Source organism: Toxotes jaculatrix, chromosome 16 (assembly GCF_017976425.1).
Source record: "Toxotes jaculatrix isolate fToxJac2 chromosome 16, fToxJac2.pri, whole genome shotgun sequence".
Lineage (NCBI taxonomy): Eukaryota > Metazoa > Chordata > Actinopteri > Toxotidae > Toxotes > Toxotes jaculatrix.
The window spans coordinates 4,630,867-4,652,413 of record NC_054409.1 but is presented as its reverse complement, the minus strand read 5'-3'; the positions used below and the strand labels follow the sequence as shown (position 1 = coordinate 4,652,413).

Here is a 21,547-nt window from a genome sequence, read left to right as displayed (position 1 = left end):
GGAGAGGAAACAGAACCAGACTCAGAGAGAGGGGAGTAGGGGGGGGGGGGGGGGGGTTGGGGTAAGAGAGGAGGAGGAGGAAAGAGAACACAGCACAGTGCAGGTTCCAGATAATAAAAATAACAAGAGTGAAAATAATAAGACTAACAACAACAAAAGTAAAACTGCTGATAATAAGACTAATAATAATTAATGGGACTAATAATGGGAGCAGTAGATGGCCCACAGCCACAGATCCAGACTCCACATCTCTGGAGGCAGATGAACCTGCAGAGAGATACTAGAAAGCTCCTCTCTCTCATATCCCATTAAGACATGTAATGTAATGTTATGTAATGTATTAATGGTTGGACCAGTTGGAAAACAGGGATTCCACCATGAGCCTGGTTCTGTTGAAGGTTAAAGACCTGTTAAAGGGAGTGTTTCATCTCCTTTGGTACATGCCCCCTCAGACCTTCAGGTCCAGGACCTTCCCTCGGATTGGTGTTGTGCTTCAGCTCCCTGAGATGGTGTTTGAGCTCTCTGGTGACCCAGGGCTTGTTGTTGGGAAAGAGTCTGTCATGACGGAGTCACTGAGTACATTCAGGTCAATAATTATTATTATTACTGTGATCGGCTCGTTGAGAGCACATTGGGTGAAAGGTGGATGGATGAGGAACAGAGAACCCAGTCTCCAATCTACCTGTGGGTGGATGGGTGACATCCACCCACAGGATTTAGTTTTCAGGGTCAAATCAGGTTCCTGACAAACCTGAACTTAGACATGCAGAGCTGACAGTAGGGTCAGGGTTATCACGAGGATATGTATAGAGTGTGTGTGTGTGAGTATGAGCCTGTTAACAGACTGTTGAGGCCCTGGCCAGCGGTTGCATACAGGCCTTGCCCTGTGGCTTCGTGCTGCTGCTGCACCAAGCTTGACACCAGGCTACACATCCCCACTGTGGCTGGCCTCCTTCCGGCAGATGTCCAGCACTAGGCCGGGTGGGGGGGGGATCCCACCACAAGTCAAGGTTGCGTAAAGAAAGACCGGTTCCCCAATACTGAAGGCCTGCACCCACTGCTGCTTTGCGTGGGAAACGTTGAAGGTCTAACTGTAACGGCATCCTCCGCAGCATTTTTTTAGTTTTTCTTTTTTAGTTTATTAAAAAAACCACCAGTTTCTGCCACCGCAGGTCAGCCCAGTCGTCCCCGACCATGTGCGGGGGGGCCGTTTTCTCTTTTAACTGTTTCTCAACAGGTGGCTTTGGGCCTCAAATGCTCACCAAGGGTTCTCTCAGCAGGATTTAGAGTCAACAGTTTCCAACTGTAACATTGTCCCCAAAAAAAAAAAATAAAAAAAAAAAATGCACGTCTCACACTCACTGCTGTCAGAACCATAAACTCAGATCCATTCACCTCTACAGTCATTTTGACTTTTAGGTGTCACTAATTACATTTCCAATGGCTCTGTTCTCGTTAGGTGTTCTCGTCAGCCGTGACAGTGTGAAAGGATCCTGGTTCTGTTTTATTTACACCCTTTTCTTCCTGTGATATGTCAAAATGTCCTCAGAGGGAAAAAAAAGCCTGTTGTGTTGGGAGATAAATTCAATTCAGTTCAATTCAATTTTATTTATATAGCGCCTTCCACAATCTAAATCGTCTCAAAGCCCATTTCAGAGACCTCAGAGCAAGCACATAAGGCGACAGTGGCAAGGAAAAACTCCCTTTTAACAGGAAGAAACCTTGAGCAGAACCTGGCTCAGATGGGGGACCCTCCTGCCGATGGCCGGGCTGGGTGAAAGGAGGAAAAGGAGGAAGATAGGACAGCTAGGAATGGAGGAGAGGGGGAGAAGGACATGTAGCATAAAAAAGAAACCTGGACTTATTACTGGACTAAACCTGCACTGATAGATCTCTCTAGTCTACAGGGAAGAAAGTTAAAGCTTCTGGGCACATGGTTTATCTGTGTGCTCTTTATGTTAGTCATTCATTAATTTGCCATTAAGCCATAAATAAGCCCTTAACAATAAATGAATAAACATTCTATTTTAATAAACTTTCAATTCTGGAGTTTAGAAGCTCACAAGTAAGTTTCTAATAAGCCAATTAGCAAAAGTCAAAAGGTTTTCCAATTAGTCATCAGTTCGGCAGCTGTAAATCTTAACTGTGGTTCCAAGAGGTCAAAGGTTAAATGGTCCAGATAAAGCAAGGTACATAAGCACTGGTACATAACAGCACACACAGCACAACATCACCCACCCCCTCTGTGCTCTCTGAAGCTGCTGCCCTCAGAGAATAAACTCACAAAAAGTCTGTGTCTCACATTGGACATTGAGAGTCTGTGGATAACACTGCATCTGACTATATGAAACTTTGAGAATCTGCTGTAAAAGCAACAGAAAAAAGTAGTATGCGGCTCTTACAGGTGTAGTTATTGCAGGTGGTCACGTTGGATCTTTAACAATGTAAACACGACGCCATTTTGCTTTTAAGTGACTATGAAAAGGGTCTGGTCCTGTCTCACATGTAGGTATTAAAAGTAGGAGCTTAATGGGACACTTGTGGGGCTCCTCAGGGGGAGTGTCCCACAACAGGAGTTTTTCAAGTGATATATTAGTAACTTAAAATCTCTTCATGTGGACCATCAGTCTATAATCTGCTTCCTGAGAGAAAACTATCCCTTAAAAACTATCCCCGTAAATTGTGACTGTTCTTTTCAAACGGATTTAAGGCCATGTCACTGAAAACACAAAGCATACTGGAGACAGAGCTCTAATGGTGGAAAGCAGTACTGCAGACAAGGATATAACCCCAGACTTCTTTTTGGGGCTTCAAGTTGAACATGACTTTGACTTTGCTGCCACCTGCTGGTGCAGCAGGGATTCTGCTGCAGTTCTCTACAGCAGTGATTAGGATCTTTGAGACAGCAAAAAAAAAACTGAGGGGGGTTGAATCTTAGGTAAATAAATGGTAGTTAAAGGGTTTCTCCACTGATTAGGTCTTTAAATCCGAACATAACTTTAACTTTGCTATTTTTTTTTTTAATTATTACTTCAGGTCTTTGACCTGTGACCTGTGGTCTTGTCCCCCCAGCAGGGTCTCAGTCTTTGTCTTAATGAAGACATTTAGCCAAGCATAGGTTACAGTACAGTTCATGTTATGCTGCAGATGGGATCATCATAATTTTTTCTGAAAACCTGAGACCTGTGTCTCTTCAATCTTCTTTTTGTTGTCCCTAAAGAATGTGGATATGTCCAAGCTGTGTGCAGCTGTGGCTCAGGAGGTAGACTGGGCCGTTCAGTCTATCTCAGGTCAGGTTGGTGGTTGATGTTCTGTAATCAGAATGCTGGCCCTCTGACATTGTCCACTTCCAACCCTGTTTGTATCATGTTTTTATATCAAACTGCTAAAGTACGGCGAAGACAGTGGAGATGGTTGTAGACTTCAGGAAGAAGTCTACAACCCCTCCTAGAAGCCCCTCCTGCCCCCATCCTCCTGAGTGACTTCACCTTCACCTTCCTGGGGACCCTCATCACCCAGGACCTTAAGTGGGAGCTGAACATCAGCTCCCTCACCAAAAAAAAAGCCCACCAGAGAATGTACTTCCTCCGGCAGCTGAAGAAGTTCAACCTGCTGAAGGCAATGATGGTGCACTTCTACACCTCCATCACTGAGTCCATCCTCACCTCCTCCATCACCATTTCTCCCTCCGGGCTGGTGGCATTCCAAATTCTGGATCTGGAATTTCATCCTCTTCTTGAGTCTCTCTCTCTCTTTTGTGTGTGCTTGTTCGTCATTGTCACTCTTTCTCTCCCTTTGTGTGTTTGCTCCTTTCTCCTATATGTGTGTGTGCCGTGCTTGAGTTTGTCTCTTGTGTCTGTCTGTGTTTCTGTATAGTCTGTCCTCTCTCCGGGCCTCCATAGCAGAGAGGAGCTCATGTGGCTCAGGTCCTGTATATGTTTGGCTGCACCTGGGAAGTCGCTGTTCCTTCTCCCAGATAATGGTCTTTGTTCATGTTTACAATCTATCAATACATTTATCTAAATCCATGATTAGTGATATTTGGCTTACTATAATTAATAAAATGAATGATAAATCCATTACTCTGAAACAATCAGGCCTTTATTGAAGGATTTGAGGTTTAATTATAATGACATTGCAATGGTGGAGCTTTAATACATAAAATGCACTTACAGTATAAAACATACACAGCTACCTAATGAATTAGTCGTATAGTCGTTGGCTTGTAACGTGGATGTTACAGCTGCATTTATATTTCCGAACCATCCACAATCATTTGTACATTATTAAATGCTGTTCCTCCTCATCAAGCAATATTTTTTGCATAGTCTCATAACATCAATGTGAAGAATCACTGTGCAATATCATAATAATACTCTCGTAGTCTCGGCTCAACTATGGAAAATCCAGGCCTCTCGTCTGCCCTGTAAGAGAGGGAGAAAAAGAAAAGTGATTACTCCTGTCTGCCTTTACCTTACCTTTAACTTTACTCTCTGAGACATCTTACTTGTACGTCCAGCAGGTTCTCATGAGGTCATACATCTCTGGGGGACAGTTCACGGGGGCGTCCATACGGTTTCCACTTTCGATCATCTGCATGACGTCGTTTCCTTTCATTCCCTGTGAACAGCGACGCATTCAGATTACATGTGAGACCATAGGACTAGTGTCCGTGTCACTGAAAAAACAAAGCAAACAACAACAACAACAAAAAGCAAAAAAGAAGCCTGACATGAAAAAAGTGTCAGGTGATTGTTTCGTACCTTGTATGGTTTCTGGCCATAGGAGTAGGCCTCCCACATGAGAACCCCGAAGCTCCACACATCACTTTTGGATGAGAATTTGAAGTAGTTTATACACTCGGGAGCGTACCACTTCACTGGCCACTTCCCATGACCCTTGGCCTGGAGGATGAGCACAACAGAAAAAAAAAAACCCTTTCCATTTCTTTGTCCTTTGTATATATGATATATGGTATTTCAGCCATACTGCCCCACTCTACCATTTCACTGTGATGCTATAACCATCACTGACAGTTTTACCTTGTAGTAGTTTTGGTCTTCAGCAACAGCCTTGGAGAGGCCAAAGTCGCTGATTTTGGCGTAGTGCTGGGTCACCAGCAGCACGTTCCTGGCAGCGAGGTCCCTGTGGACGAAATTATGCTCTTCCAAGTACTTCATCCCCATGGAGACCTGGTGGACCAGCTCTGTGATGTTCTTTATGTTGGTTTGCCTGCAGGAGATTCATGGTTATTTTAAAGTATAAACGTGACTGAGACGCCATAAGTTCTGGACAGACGTTTCACAAAGATCAGCTTTTAAACTGGAAAGAATTCAAGTTTATTAATAAAATCTGAGTAACTTATTATAACTTCATTAGACAACACTAAGTGTTTCCTCCACTACCGTCACTATCTAGTGATCTTTAAACGTCACATTTCAGAGTGTGTGTCATTATGGCCCTGGTGCTAATGTGAAATAAAGCGGTGTCAGTAGTATGTACTTGTGTTTCTGCAGGAACTTGTTGAGAGGTCCCAGATCAGCCAGCTCCATGACCAGCATGAGGTTCTCGGCCTCGCAGATACCGATCATCCGGACGATGTAAGGGTTGTCCAGCTGCTGCATGACGTCGGCCTCTCGCAGCATTTCCTCACGCACTGACAGGTTGTTATCATCGTTCTTCAGAATTTTCACCGCGACTGGCTTCTCGGTCCTAAACACACAGTGGGTGGGACAGTGTTTAGGAAGGGAGATATTTCTCGGAAAAGAAAAAGGGATCTTTTATTTCTGGGGGTTTGGAAGATTGTGCTAGTTGCATCTAACATTACTAATTAAAGTTAATTAGTATTTTTCCTTTTAGACCTTTTTTTTAATTAGTTTGCTACGATTTCAAAACACAGTGTTATGATGTGGGTGTGTGTGCTTGTGCGATGTGTTGCCACATACTTTCTCATCTTGTAGATGCCCTTCATGACTGTGCCAAAGTTGCCAGAGCCTAGTTCGCCGTCCTCCAAGAAAAGATGGCTGCGATCCACTGTGGAGCTCCTCAGCTCATCTGGGTCTGCGTATGGACTCTCATACACCTCCGTGTCCATTGGCATGGCCTCTGTGGGATGAACAGCAACGGACACGTTAGTCCACATGTCTCTACAGCATGTGAAACTGGTATGTGAACAGTCTGAACCATCCATCTCATTTAAAGGGAACTGATTTCTACAGAAATACTGGTAGTATAACACGCTGGCAGGTCATATATAGAACTTTCCTGTGAATAGAAAACATGTGGACACCTCTCTATCTGAAATCGCTTACCTTTGCTGTCGGCTTGATTATAGGGCACCCTGGTTTCGTAGGGATTGAGATTTTCTGTGGGCTTGGGTCGAGATCCAGAGTTCTGTTTTCAGTGATCAAAGACAATGTTTGAGAATGAAATCACACAAAGCAATATTTGTTTTTGTTTTTTTTTTTTTTTTTGGTGCTGAAACATAATCTGCAACAAGTGAATGAATTCAACAGTCAGGCAACAAGTAAAGGTTTGTCGTACGTAGCAAGGCGCAGCTTTACATGGAACCTGTATTACAGTGACAGACTGAGAGATGAGTAATTAACTAATGAATTCATTTAGCATGTGAGGAAATGTTAAATGGACCCACTGGGACCGGGTTTGGGTTTCTGGAATATGTCTCCATTCATCAGCAGCCTATAAACCATCAGTCAGTATCACTCTAATACATGGTGTCCATTAAATGGAGCGTTGTATGATTGTCCATACAAAAGCTTTAGAGGGGTTAACGTCTTCATTCACATGCGTTCAAAGAAGGGGTATGGAACAAGTCTACTACCTGGTTTTTACTGTCCAAATGTCCACCGGACCACATTATAATGTTAGCTTAATGTCAATGACCCGTTAACTCTGAGACAGACAGTATGTCCCACACCCCTGCTTTAAAAATGGCTACATCCAAGAACCCTTTTTGAAATCTTTTAGCACTGATGACTGGAGCGCCACAAAAGAAAATGCTCAAAAGCAACTGCATTTATAAAAGTTGAAAAATGCTGAGCTCACAAAAAAAAAAAAAAAAAAGAAACAGAAAGGCGTGAGATGCAAAAAAGTTCCAAAGTTAGAAAAACTAGGTATGAAAGTTTTAAAGTGTCAGGCAGAATGCATTCCAAGGGCTGCCTCCTTCAAAGACGTGAAGGTGGTTCACCAGAGTTTGAGCTGTGCCACGGCTCCTCAAAATACACCCAAAGAATCCTCTGAGACCCCAAATATCCCACAGTCCCCAGTTAGCCTTAGGTCTCCTGAACACATAGGTTCAGTACAGGTTCAGTAGTTGCCAGGACAAATCTCTCACTCCTCTTTCTGAAAGCAGCTGTCCAGGATCATTACCTGTCACAGCTTGAAGGTTTAACCTCACCTGTTGTATAATATTCTCTTGTCTATGAAATAGACTGGATTAAAGAACCAGACTTCTCGTGTGGTCTCACTCTGGCTGTTCACTCTGGTGCAGTTCATTTATTTGTTGGTATGAAAGCAAAACAGACCAACAACAGGACTATGTGACACTAAAATTTAAAAGCTAAACTGCTATGAAATGGTACCAGTGAAATGCAGCTGTTATATTTCAGCCTAGACCTAAATAGTGATTTGGAACATGTGGAGGAGCCTTTGGAACAGGACAGACATGTTGTCCCATCATGACATGTTTGAGCGCACACACAGCTGGAGGCAGCAACCGAGCAGGACGCAGCGTGAGAGCACTGGCTGCATTTCAGCATGTAATTACACTGAGTGACCTCTGGATGGTGTTAGACTGTCATCACAAATAGGCCAACTGTGTGTGTGTGTGTGTGTGTGTGTGTGTGTGTGTGTGTGTGTGTGTGTGTGTGTGTGTGTGTGTGTGTGTGTGCAGTCAGCAAGATCAGATCTGATCTTGGATCAAGTAGAAGAAGAATGTGATGAAGCAAAAGGGACCAAGAGCTCAAGGAAGATTCTGAGTTGAGTTAGTAACTAGCAATCCACACTGAAGCAAAAAAATCAGACGGGGGTGAAGGGGGGGGGGGGCCTTAATGGCTGGTGAGGGGGAGGGCGGGGGGGTGACAGGTTTAAGAGGAGGCAGGAGGTGTGTTAGTGCACCTTTTTCCAGCCAGGTATGGGAACAGTTTTGAGTCTGGAGAGAATTCCACCTGCTGCATATTGCTAGAAACCAAAATGTTAGAGAGGTTTATCAGTGGGTGACTTCACAATGTTACGGTCATGCATGTGATCATTACAGTAGAAAGAGATTCAGGGAAAAGGTTAGCTTCAAATGAGAATGTAACGTTTACAGGTTTATCTCTCAGAGTGCACACTCGGTCTTCTGCTAGCTCGTTTAACTGCAAACTACAGGACACAGAGAAAACGCTGTTCAAACGCTGACTATGCATGTCTGTGTGACAGGAGAAAGACAAAAATGAAAAGGCTGGTTCACCCAAATTATAAGAGAACATATTTTCTGACCTCCCTCTGTCCATGTCAGACAGATTATTGGTCCAGATACTGATATCTTCATATGTGAGCTTTCTGCCTCCACTATTTAGTAAATATATACAATATATTCTAAAAAATTAGATTTAAATATTAGAATTAGAATATTAAAAAATACTGCTCCACTGAAAACCGTCGACAGCCTATCAGTGTGTCACATGTGTGCAGATTATTTTTGTTGTTAAAAAAAAACATTTAGCCATTTATGGGAAATTCATGGGAAATACCATCGGCTCTTTCAGCAAATGCTGGTCGAGTGACTAATGTCCAGTGGACGTAGCGATTAGGTGGGCTGAGAAGTTGGGAGCTGTGACATCATGTCAGATGACTAACCAGTGCCTACACCATGACAGTGAGGACAGTGTCACATCAGTCTCGCCAAGAAGCTGATGAACTGATCCAAGAAATTAAAGAAACAACAACTAAATATGTGAATGACAGCAAAGAAAGACAGACTGACAGACAGACAGACAGACAGATAGATAAACAGACAGAAAGACAGATAAACAGATAGAGTAGCTCATTTAAATTGGACTGTCCACAATTTGACATTCTTTTTTAATCTGCTGCTAAAATACAGTTATTGTGTAACTGTAGCAGTAGGAACTAATGTTGCAGGTTGTTGTTTCTACTACAGTCAGTTAGGAAAGAACACTCAAATACTGAAATCACGCCCTCATACTGATATAATCAAGTTAAATCCCAGTCATTTCATTTGTTTCCCCTCAGTGCTGTTTAATACATAGTTTCAGTAACACTGGTAAGCGTTGGTGCTATCAGCTGTGTATGTTTCCACTGTGTATCCTCATGCACGGATAAATGAACACTGATACAGGTGCTGTATGTCAACGGTTGCATAACACTTAAAACCTGTAGAGGGAAATGAGAAAATATGTTGGGGTTTGTTTGTTTTTTGTTTTTTTGGTAATTTGGTGAACCAACCCTTTAAATATTTCCCATCCTTATGCAAGAATATGAACAGAAAGGTTTCAATCTAACTCTGAAATTCATCAAATTCATCATTTATCTATTATGTGTTGTTTTTTTTACTGTCAGAAAACTAAGAACTAAATTTATCATTCAAACCTATTTCAGACACAAAGTATCTAAAAATAAAGGATCGATACACAGAATGATTGAGTCAAGAAGAATATTCATTTCCTTTTCATTATAGGACGTGACCTTACTTCCTGTTTTTTTGGACATAGGCACTGGGCCATGAGAATATGCAAACGTATTAATGACACCACACACACACACACACAGAACTTACAAGGGCAGAACTTAGTCCAGGATGGTCCTGTGGGAGTAGTGGCCGCCCTATCAGTCATCAGAGCACAGCATACGACAAATGTAGATTAGATTTGAATATTTTTCTACACTTTTAATTTTTTAGATATCGTTTCACACGTGTCACGTGTTGTTTGACTGACACGTTTCAATCAGTCGTGTGTGTGTTTACCTGTTTCTCCGTCAGGTCTCGCACAGGGCTCTGTGAGAACTCGCAGCAGGCCGTCTGGTTTGTACGAGTAGTGCTCCACCAGCTGTGGTAAAGAGAGAAGTTCACGTATCAGACACACATCATAATGGACTAAATACATACATCAATAAATACACAAGACTGAGAAAGTCTTTCAAACAGTCTTCAGAAGCCAAAATGTTCATTATGTTCCCAGAAGACAGAGGCTGACAGCACTGGGAATACTGAGAGTTTAGCTAAGCTGTAAGTTCGTCTTGAGGACACCGGGTTTCATGTCATCAGTATTATTTCTTGGAATGTCAGGGTTTTACAGAAATAGCTCAACATTTTGGGAAATACACAGGAAGGCTTTATTTAACAGATTCGTACGAATTCTATTTTATTTCCAAATAATATCCTGGAAAAAACCGTATCAGTCAGCTCTCATTATAGCTAATATGGAGACTGATCAGTTGGTACACCAGATGTTTCTTAATGCTGATAAGATACCTCATTCAGGGGCTAACCGGTGAGCCACATGTGCAAAATGTGAAGTGTGTCTACAAACATGACGGATAAAGTTCCTGATAATGAATGAGTGAGTAATATTCAGTAGGGTTAAAATGCATTAATTTCTTTTTCATATAAAATATATAAAAATATTTTATATAATGCAGTAACTTGAGAACATGAACATGAGACTTACACTTCAAGACCCACAACAAGAGAATAACAAGAAATATGAAAAATCATTGTGTCCACCTGCCACAGGGTGTCAAACTTCTTGCCGTCTGGGATAGAGAGCTTTCCGGTCCGGTCCCTGTCAATGCGATAATGCATGACCTGTCCTTCGTGTAGCAAACACAGAGCATAGGATCCATTTGTGTCTCTCTGTCGAATCCTGTCCACACAAGAAAAAAAAGGAAAGGAAGAGAAGAAACGGGACAATGTGAGCATGAGGAGCATGGAACGATGGAGGCGACTGTGACTGCAGATCACACAGGTCGACAGTTTTCTCAACCGGACGCCCCGGAGATGTCTCAGTCAAGTGGAGGTGTCAAGGTAGCAGGAGCCAGGTGTCAGAGACATTCTAATGGTTCACTTCGTGAAATGTAATCTTCCATTCGTAAAAAAAAATCTGTTGCTGTGAGAAACAGAGGCTGTTGCCCCATAAACTGTGTGTAACCATTAACACAAGATGTTGCGTCAGTAGACAACGTTTGCCGCCACAATGTAAATGACAAACAATTTAGAATCCACAAGCTGTTATACACACGGATAGCAAAGAAAACAAATCTGCAGACAGTTTGCATTGAACATTTTTTAACAGTTACAGCCCAAAGTCTCAACACAATCGAAAACCACATACATTGAGTTAACAAGCTACTGGGTATGGTGACAGACAGTGTCTCATTTGTCCATGACGGCAAATGCCAAGTACACAACAAATATAATGCAGCAAGCCACATATTCTAAAAAGAACACAGTCATTCATCACAACAACTGCGTCAGCTGCTTAGAATAAACCATAGAGGAAATACATCGATTAAATCAAGGAAAGCTCAACTTGACTTGAAGAGCATGGAGCGTCGACATGAGCTTGCTTTGAAGAAAAAGATTCGTTCTGTCTCCTTCTCCTCTTGACTTCACCACCTCTGCACTCTATTTGTGCTCCTGTTGCACGGATGAAATGTACCAGCAGATTATGAGCTTTAAATATTTATATTTAAATCTTTTTTTTTTTTAACCACTGGCATTCAGCATTTCCTTCTTGTATTTTCTGTCTTGATTTTTTTCCATGTGTTTTGTTCACTGTTTGACATTAATCAGTGTCACGAAGACAAGGCTGAGGAGCCGTGCACAGGGAAACCATTAAGCACACACACACAGCACACAAATACAATTCATAGTAATGAAAAAAAACCTTTACAAAACATAGATATACTATAAATGTTTCCTCACAAAATGTGCGTGTGTGTGTTGTGATGTCAAACTATAAAACCAGCTGCGTAGTCTAATCTCATCTCAATAACACTTTAACAGTTTATAAGTTTATAAGAAGCTTATAAGTTTAAAAAAGATAATGTTTACAGTGTTAATTGAATTCAATTGTCACTTGGCTTTACTTTTGTGTCATCTTTTCTGTTTTACTAATGCTTCAAATTTGTTCTTTCTTTTTTTTTTTATCTCTTATTGTTTTAGCCTTGAAATATTTTGAGCACATTGAAACCTCATTTTGAAGCAAACATGTGTTTCTTTTTCTTTCATTCTGATTCATTTGATTCTACTTTACTTTGTGGTTATTTGGTGCTGGGAAAGTTTTAATAGTCTAGACATTCATTTCAAATTATTATCAGGTTTCCTTCCTCATGCTTCTTGAGAAAAGGGACAGAAGAGTCACATCTCGCCCTGCTGTCATTTTTCTTCTTTCTCTTCTTTGGCTACTTCAGGAAGTCCTTTGCAAACTACCAGAGCGGAAACCACAGTGTGAGTGTTTGTATATGTGTGTGTGTGTGTGTGTGTGTGAGAGAGACTGGGTACTGCTTTGCTGCTATAAATACTCCACGTTCTCTTCATTCAAATGTAACTAAGCAAATCACTTGTTCTATATGTTATATATTTTGAATTCAATCTAATGTAAAGCAGTGTAATGTAAAGCAGTTTAGCACAGCTGTAGCTGTTAGCTCAGGATGTCGGCTTTTGCAGCATCTCCTTGTATTTCACAGCTCAAAATATTACAATGCAGATCTACAAGACACTTGCACCACAGAATTATGAAATCCAGCAACACAGAGGGAACACTATAGTGGTAGAGGTGTGAGTGTTCTGTTATCTGAATGTATAGTCAATGTGACTATAGTAAGTCTTTATAGCATTAATGACAAAATAAGAGTCTTTTTTTTTTGTTGTGGCCCTAGACAAGATGTCGCTGCTCTTAGCAAAAGCAAAATAGTACAAGATAATTTTTCATTAAAGTCAAGACAAACAGGAAAGTCTGTCAATAAGAACTGAGTTGCTCTGATTTCACCGTTTCACAGTCTGAGCAGAGACAGGGAGCAGCTTACATGTCCTGAATGTACATGAATGTCAGACGCACATGATGAGTCATTTTCAGACTGGGTTATTTTGGCTATTATCAATATGGTTTTTATCTCTATCCTTCATTCAGGTCATTATTAGAGAGATTTATTTTAAACAAAGTTGTTCTTGTGTTAAATGTATTTATTTATTAAATTATTTATGGATGAAAATTCTTTGTACATAACCAAATATGTACAAATCTTGGTGGGTTGTCCACTAAATCAGAAGGTCGGTGGGTCGATGAATGGCTGAATGTGACGTAGTGTAAAAGCACTTTGACTGATTGACATTTACCATTTACAAATAAAATGAACCGTTGTTTTTTTTTTTTAAAGCTGTGGATAAATCCTATCAATGTGAGTTTCAACAGATGTCACCTGGCCTATGGATCCAAACATTAGAGAGTGACAAAGAGCTCCAAAAAAAAAAAGGCTAACACCTTCAGTCAAGAACACAGATACAGATCAGTCTGTGTATAAATGGCCAGTGACTAATTTTAACCAGCAGCATTTGGAGTATAAACTACTAAATTAGGCCAAGACTTCCTCTAATCTGCAAGAAGTAACTGTAGTACATCTGTTTAGAGGCTGTGTCTTGTTCTCATTTTTGTAACACGATTCTAAAGAAGGCGGAGTACATCCAGTGCCATTACACGTAAAATGAGGTAACCCAAATGCTTCCCGGATGGTAGCTAGGATTTCAGATGTTCTTCAGTGACTTTCTCCCAGACCGTGCATCAATCCAAAGCTCCACAAAGCATTGACTGAGTTAGAGTTCTCAAGAGTCGAGATTGTTTGGTTCAAGTAAAAGGACCTGCCTACCTAAGAAGAACCTGCCATCATGAGCAGGAAAGCGTCTTCCGTGAGATTTCTGTGTGACCTGGATCATACCAGTGATTCGGAATTCACTAAGGAGAATGGAGGTGTTCATGAGTACGCTCTTACGAGCAAGTTCTGGATAAACATCAGCAAAGACTGAAACAATGGGTCAAATGTGGGACACGTTCGGACACAGCTACATTAAGTAAGGCCAGACAAACACACTTGTGCAATACTTACAGGAATTTCCCATTCGTACGGGGGCCATGTTGAAGCCTGGGCTCAGAGTCTTCTCGTGCGATCATTCCATGGAACCAGGGCATTCTTTCGTGTGCAGTGGTGGCAATGAGCTTCTCCAGCTGAGGTCTCTGGCTGATGATGGCCTGCTCCAGAGCTGCCCCCTGAATGCATACATGTACAAAGAACACGTGTTGCCCATGAAGTTGGAATAATTCCCCTTTTTTATTCCTATTTATACACAGCAGTAATCACACTGGAAGAGATTGATCAATAAAGTTTCGAAAAGATATATACTTTATCAATAATACATCACATTGTCACAATGATTTCATGAGAAGAGGTCAAATATATTTTATTCCATCTTTATGACCAACCCACTTCTGTGGCCACTCAGTTGAGCCACTCGCTTTTGAACTATATTGTGTGCATGTAGAACGCAACTGAGCATGTGACCGGTAGGGGCCATATATCAGGAAGTAGGATCAGCAGCAGACACTGAACAAACCACACTACACTACTACATGCTGTGACTGTTCAGTAAAACACAGCACACACACACACACACACAGTACACAGAAAGATGAGGACCATGCAGCAGAGACAGCGTCCTGCTGAAACTAACCTGCAGGTTCCAGGTTTGCTTCACATACTCCCTGATCAGTTTTTCCTTCAGGTCCTCAAACGGCCCCACCTTTGGCTGCATGTTCCTTGGCCTGTTGCAGGGCCTCTTGAGCAGACACACAAGGCCGTCCATCTCCTGGGAGTGGTAGTCAATCACATCCACAGGGCTCCTGTGGCTCTTCCCGCCGGCTATAGCATATGTTTCGTTTGGTTCCCTTTCGATGGTGTAGTGGTAGCAACGGCCTGAATGATACACAGAGAGCGCAAAGCCTCCGAGATAGTTGCGGCTTTGCCGAAGCAGGTACAAGCCGTTGCCCATGCCTGCCTGCTGCAGGTAGGTCTCTGCCTCCTCCCTGGTGATGTTACCATAGAAGAATGGCAGTGAATTCACACTGTCAGCCATTTTGGCTTCTGGATGGTGGCTTCCGTGAGAATGTGCCCTCACCGACCAGGATGCAGTAAACCTAAAAACAGAAGTAGAACCAGGTAAGAATCAACATTACTGACCACACCGACTGACCATCAGGTGATCAACCTGAGATGAGCCACACACACACACACACACACACACACTGTTACGTTTTCTGAAAAACCAGATGATTCCGTGATAACAACAAGCAGGTGTTGTGTAACACGCCAATGGGCACATTGTGGGTCCATTGGTGTGTGTCGGGGGCTCGGCCCCCTCTGGTATCTGCCCCCTCTCCCCCCTAGCAGCTGCTCTGCCCTGCCTTCAGTATAGTCACATGATCCTGTTTATCTAGTAAGTCGTTTTCAGCTCTTGTTAAAGTATCACACTTGTAATCTCTGTGGAGACCCATCCTTTGTCTGCTAGACATTAGAGTGAAAGTATCTGGAGGCTTCAGCCGGACTGGTGTTAAGTTTAAGAGAACTTGGTCAGTCTGGATCAGATTAGTGCTAAACTTTTGTGCTAAATGACCACAATCACACATTGTCCTGTTGTCTCTTGGAATAAATCTGTGTGTGTGTGTGTGTGTGTGTCTGTGTGTCCCACCCTCCACACAGAGACTGGACAGTTTGAGTGAAGTATATGGCTCTATCTAACCAACCCATCTCTACGCACCAACCAATCTCTAGTCAAGTGGTATGTGGTCTTTAAGTCACATTTACAGCTACAGTAGAAACCAACGCTAGTGGTCAATACATGTTCCACATCATAATAATAACAAGACTACTAACAAGGAGACAATAATAGGAGTAATTACAGGACTGATAGACAGACTAACAACAATAGTAAAACTAATAATAATAGGACTAATAATACCATTGCGATCTGCGACCTGACAATGTTCCTAACAATGTTTATGTCCTCAGCTACAGTTCAGTTTGCCGTCCTAACTTTTAAGATTCTAGGCTGCAAAAGTTCGGTCACATGAAGCAGGTAAACGTACTGTGCAGAGACGTGTACAAAGCTCAAACCACAGAGCCTCTCACTCACCTAAGCACACCCACGCAAACTCAGCGTGGGGGGGGGGGAAACGAGGGGTTTGGGGTCCATCAACATCAAATGTCATACAACGCTCTGAAGGCAACATTGCCTGACATTTACAAATGTGTTGTGTTGGGACAGTTACTTCCAGCCAGCTACGTCTTTATTCCATGTTGAATTAGTTTGTAAGAAATCCCAGCAAAGTCTTCGTTGTTTTTTAGAAATAAATGAACTGAGTAGAACTGAAGAGGCGTCTGGGTTGAGAGGTGACACGTCTTCAAGCATCTACGACTAAGTCCAGCTGCTCTTGATTCAGCTCTTCTTTGGATGAGATTTCTCAACTAGAATAGCTGCTAGTCAGTATGTCATGATCCCTCCCTCCCAGGAACCGTGTTGATATTAGAGCTCTGGGTGGATGTGGGACCCGGTCCACTTTTGTCCTCCTGTCCACAATTCCTAACGGCTGCCCTGTCGCCTCTGAGTGAATTTCTGTTATAAACATTGTAATAAGCTGAGTTCACAAAAAGTTCACAAACCTCACTTCAGTGAAAGGTTCCTATGAAAACACCTCAGTTCTCTTTTGCAGGGTACATACATACATACATACACATACACATACACATACACATACACATACATACATACATATACACATACACATACACACATACACATACACATACATACATACACATACACACATACATACACATACATACATATACACACATACACACACATACACACATACATACATACATACATACATACATACATACATACATACATACATACACACACATACACACATACATACATACATACATACATACATACATACATACATACACACATACACACACATACACATACATACATACATACATACACATACACACATACACATACATACATACATACATACATACACATACACACATACACATACATACATACATACATACACATACACACATACACATACATACATACACATACACATACACATACATACATACACATACATACATACATACATACATACACATACACATACACATACATACATACATACATACACATATGTGTATATGTATATAGGCATTCACTTAGGGGGCAAGGGAATGCATTATGGCAATGACTGGTCTCCACAAAGGGTGTGTGTGTGTGTGTGTGTGTGTGTGTGTGTGTGTGTGTGTGTGTGTGCGTGTGTGTGCGTGTGTTTGTGAGAACCAAAAAAAAGTACAGATCTTATGGAGTGAGGACATTTTGGTTGGTCCTAAAAACTTGTGTTGGGCTGTCTTCACAATAATATAAGTACAAGTGTCAGTGTCAGTGGCAGAGGGTTAATTTCCAAACTAATTTAAAGGGTCCTTGTTATATTATTATTATTAGTAGTAGTATCATTGTTAATAATAATAATAATAAAAAGTTGAACTTTCTATCTTAATAACATAGGAATGCATATCATTAGTGTTTGCAGGTCTGAGTGCATCACTGTAACACATAAAGTCATGTCTTGGTGGCCTCACACACACACACACACACTGCAGCCACAAAATAAGTGTCAAGTTCAGTCAGTTCCTCTCTGCACAGCCTCAAAAAAAAAAACCCCTGAACACAAAGTAGGAGCACCATGTTTCATTCTACCTGATGGTGCTCTCTTATTTTGGATAACCAACACAATCCTATACTGCAGATTAACAAACACTAGTTGGTGGTGTCAGCAAACATGTACATTATTTTTGTTTTTTTTTTTTTTTGGTTTTCAAAGTGATTTTCACTGAGGCTCAGTGATGGAATGTGTCCTTTTCAGCCTGCAGCTGAAGCATCATCTGAATTCAGTCGCCAGACATCTCTTGAATTTTATCAAAAATGTGACAGTGTATGGTTCTAATAATTATTTGTATGTTTTATGGGGAACAGCAGAGAGTCATACAAACAGCTTGTGTGTGTCCTAAAGTGTGTTCCAGTATGGGTGCGGTATAGCGTGTAGCGAGTGTATATATACATATACACACACACATATATATATATAATATTTTTGTGAAGGCTGTCACATCTTTTTTTTCCGTCATCGAAATTGTTTACAATACTCACCTGTTCAAGTTTAAAATTAAAAAAAAAAAATTTTGTTCAGTAAGTTAGTAAATGTACATGGTTATTAAACATAAAAAAAAATGTAATTTAACATCTAATTTTTATTTAATCTGTTGAAATGTGAAGTGAGTTCCTTCAGACTAATTATTCAATTAAATCATAGATTTGAAACAAAACACAAAAAAAGAGTAGTTGGTAAAAATGTAGAGAATTGGCTGCTACAGCTGATGCCGCCCAGTTTTTGCAGCAGTTCTTTATAATGTTACTATGTCTCATGTAATTCATGCACTGACTTTAATAAAATTGGCTGAATTTACTTTCTTTCCACGACTTGCTTTTTAGTCTTGCACTGAATTTACATTATTGAATTTTTCCAACTCAAAATATGAAGTTCACTAAACTTACATGCATCCATAAATAACTATAATAATGATAAACTTCAACCAATGGTCCTTAAAAATGGTATGGGGTGGTTTGTATGTGTACAGTGTACAGACCACTAATGTTAATGTCAAAGCTTAACGTCCCCAATGGCCCAAAAACATATGAAAACACAAAAATGAAAATTAGAACAAAGCATATCTGTTGAAGAAAATATGAGACTGTAATTAAATCTAGTCGAGAGATATATACTGACCCCACCAGGACAACACTGACTGTCTCTGCTGACCTGAATTATGAGAAACCAGTACAGATCCAAGTGCTCTGTCCTGTGCTGTGTCAGGATCCCTCTATGGTCTGCTTAGCTTGCTCTGTGAGTCCTGTAATCAGATTTGCAGCAGACTTATGAAACTATGACGATGCCAGGACAAAAAAAAAAATCTGCCTGTTTACAAGACAAACCCTTACATGTACGCTACAGACGCTACATGTAATCAGCCCCTTTGCTGCTCTAGTAGAACTGCTACCAACTACCAGACCTCTCAGATGTGGCGAGTAAAGCAGATACTGCTTCTTTGTAACAGGTTTATAAGCTTTTCATGGGTTTTTAATGTGCAAAATAAGTGCAGCTGCCAAAAAAATGGACAGGAGAAAAAAAAAAAAAAGAGACATAAAACATTCCCTTCTGACCTATGGTGAAGCAGAAATGTTCAGTATCAGAAAATGGATATCCTAAAGTAAAAGTTCCTAAAATTGGCCCGACCAGAGGAATGATCTCACCCCCCCCCCCCCCCCCCCCCCCCGACTTTGCCGGATTTTCTTCTTGTTTGATCAAAAAAGAAGTCAGCAAAGCCCAAAGAGACGACAATGAAAAGCTAAAAACATTATCTGCACTTACTGTATCTAATGTGGTTCAGTTGATTGCGAGTTTGATCCTCTTCTAGTGGAGTCCTGTCAGCCCCTCAGCAGTCTGAACAACACGTGAACAGGTCATCTTAAATTCAGCCAGCTACCCTGACACACAAAAGATGTGAAACAGAGTCAGTCACTCACTCACTCACAGTTGATCCTGCCTGTTGTTTCCCAGCTGGAGCAGCTTAACCGTTCAGCCTGTTTACTGGTTTGCTGACACACACACACACACACAGTGAGGTGCTGGGGCACTGAAGCTTCCTCATTTCAACCACTTCCTTGACAATTTAATTCTTTTACTTCCCTTTTTTTTTTATCTGAACACTGACCAACATGCCTGTTGCGCGCAGGAAATGATGTGACAAGTGACACAAATGAGAGCGCTAATTACATTTTACGCGCTGGCACCGACTTAAAGAACTTTAGCTGCTGAGGAAGACTGTGAGATGCAGTTGAAAGATACTTTTTCTTTCTTTGAGGGCGTTGTTGTTGTTTTCGGGCAAACTTTTTTTTTTTTTAACATTTAGTTTTTTGTGTCTTAAAGTTAGTATGATTATTTGACAGCATTTCATAATAAAGTCTTTTGTGTAATAATTTGCTTTTTTTTAAAAAATTCATCTGTCTTGATTAGGTTTCAATATATTTGCATCTGTTTTGTGCTATTACATGTTTCCCCTTTTACCTGTTTCACGCTGACAATTACTAATCTTAAATGAACATGACTAAACATGACGAACAGGCAGCCGGTAATGTATTTAGCTTTTTTGGCAACTGTTGTTATTTATGTTCTTGTATTCTTAATTTATTGTTCTTTCGTATTTTGTGTTCTAGCGGTTTACATAGACTGTGGAATTCAGACCGTGCCACCAGTGTAATGATAAACAATTTAATTGCAGTTTTCAGTGACTGCAACATTAATTAAGCAATTAATGCTTAATTCATTAAGCATTAATGAATTAAGTAAGTGCTGCTTTATCTGCCAAGTGACATAACCAGGAAAAGTCCTGCATTTAAACATTTAAATAAAAGTACTATTAGCAAATTATACTATTCATTACTTATCACAGAAAAAAAGAGTGTTATATACATTCTTTTTTTTCTACTGATGCATTAATACATTGCATTTCTGTTTTTCAGCTAATGTTATCTCATTTATATTGTGTTGGGTAATTTAATCTTAACTCATATTACACATCATAGAAGCTTTTCATATGTTCTGAATAAAAGCAGCTACAGCTGTCAGATCTTAGTGTTTCTGGCTGCTTCAGCTTTCTTTATTTTATTTTTCCTTATGTGATCCATTTTCACTGACTAGGCTACCACAACACACAACAACGCATGCACAATACAATTAACATTGACATGTTCTGGCTTAATTAGTCTTTAAACAATGGATATATAACAATAAATTTAATAGATGTCTAATATGTTTTTACTTCACACTCTAATTCACACTTCATTTGTCTTTTGCTTTTGTGATTACAACTTCTGCTTCATCCACATGTTGACTGTGTGTGTGTGTGTGTGTGTTGGGCCACAGAGCAGTGTAAGCAGGGACAGTCAGTCAGTCAGTCAGTCATGTGTCATTACCAAAACATGCTAACCGCTCAGGAAGTGCCAGCTGGCATTCACAGTCAGTAAAAAACACACACACACACACACACACACCGCCCCCCCAAAAGCTACAGCCATTTGCTGACAACTAGTGTGTCCTAAAATTTAGTTTCACTTCAGTTTGATGGAGAAATGACCCAAAAAAAAAAAAAAAAAGTAATTGAAAGTGAAATAAAATACAAAAAAACAGTCAGTTTAAATGGACACAGTTCCACACGTTTTCTTCAGAAAAATATTTTTTAAAGTATTTTCTGATTTTTTTTTTTTTTTTTTTTTATGAGAGCAAAAGACATGAAACGCATGAAAAGCCTCCATGTTTGAGTCTCTTATTAAGTCTGGAAAATT

General features: G+C 40.7%; 1 protein-coding gene across 7 annotated transcripts; it reads right to left on the bottom strand.

Moving 5' to 3' along the window:
• Positions 1-4,082: 4,082 nt before the first annotated feature.
• On the bottom strand, positions 4,083-19,845 carry syk (spleen tyrosine kinase). Of its 7 annotated transcripts, none has more exons than XM_041059025.1 (16): positions 19,738-19,845; positions 19,575-19,646; positions 18,966-19,056; positions 14,747-15,209; positions 14,125-14,285; positions 10,748-10,886; positions 9,989-10,070; positions 9,800-9,846; positions 8,137-8,199; positions 6,312-6,393; positions 5,946-6,105; positions 5,503-5,712; positions 5,043-5,232; positions 4,764-4,904; positions 4,508-4,620; positions 4,083-4,424 (listed from the first exon to the last, which is right to left on the bottom strand). In XM_041059025.1, exons 4-16 carry the CDS (start codon positions 15,146-15,148, stop codon positions 4,352-4,354), a joined length of 1,863 nt encoding a protein of 620 aa, XP_040914959.1. In that variant the 5' UTR covers positions 15,149-15,209; positions 18,966-19,056; positions 19,575-19,646; positions 19,738-19,845; the 3' UTR covers positions 4,083-4,351. The 7 variants fall into 7 exon arrangements, with proteins under 7 accessions (XP_040914959.1, XP_040914960.1, XP_040914961.1 ...); XM_041059026.1 differs by having other exon boundaries at positions 19,730-19,815; XM_041059027.1 differs by lacking the exon at positions 18,966-19,056.
• Between the last annotated feature and the right edge of the window lie 1,702 nt (positions 19,846-21,547).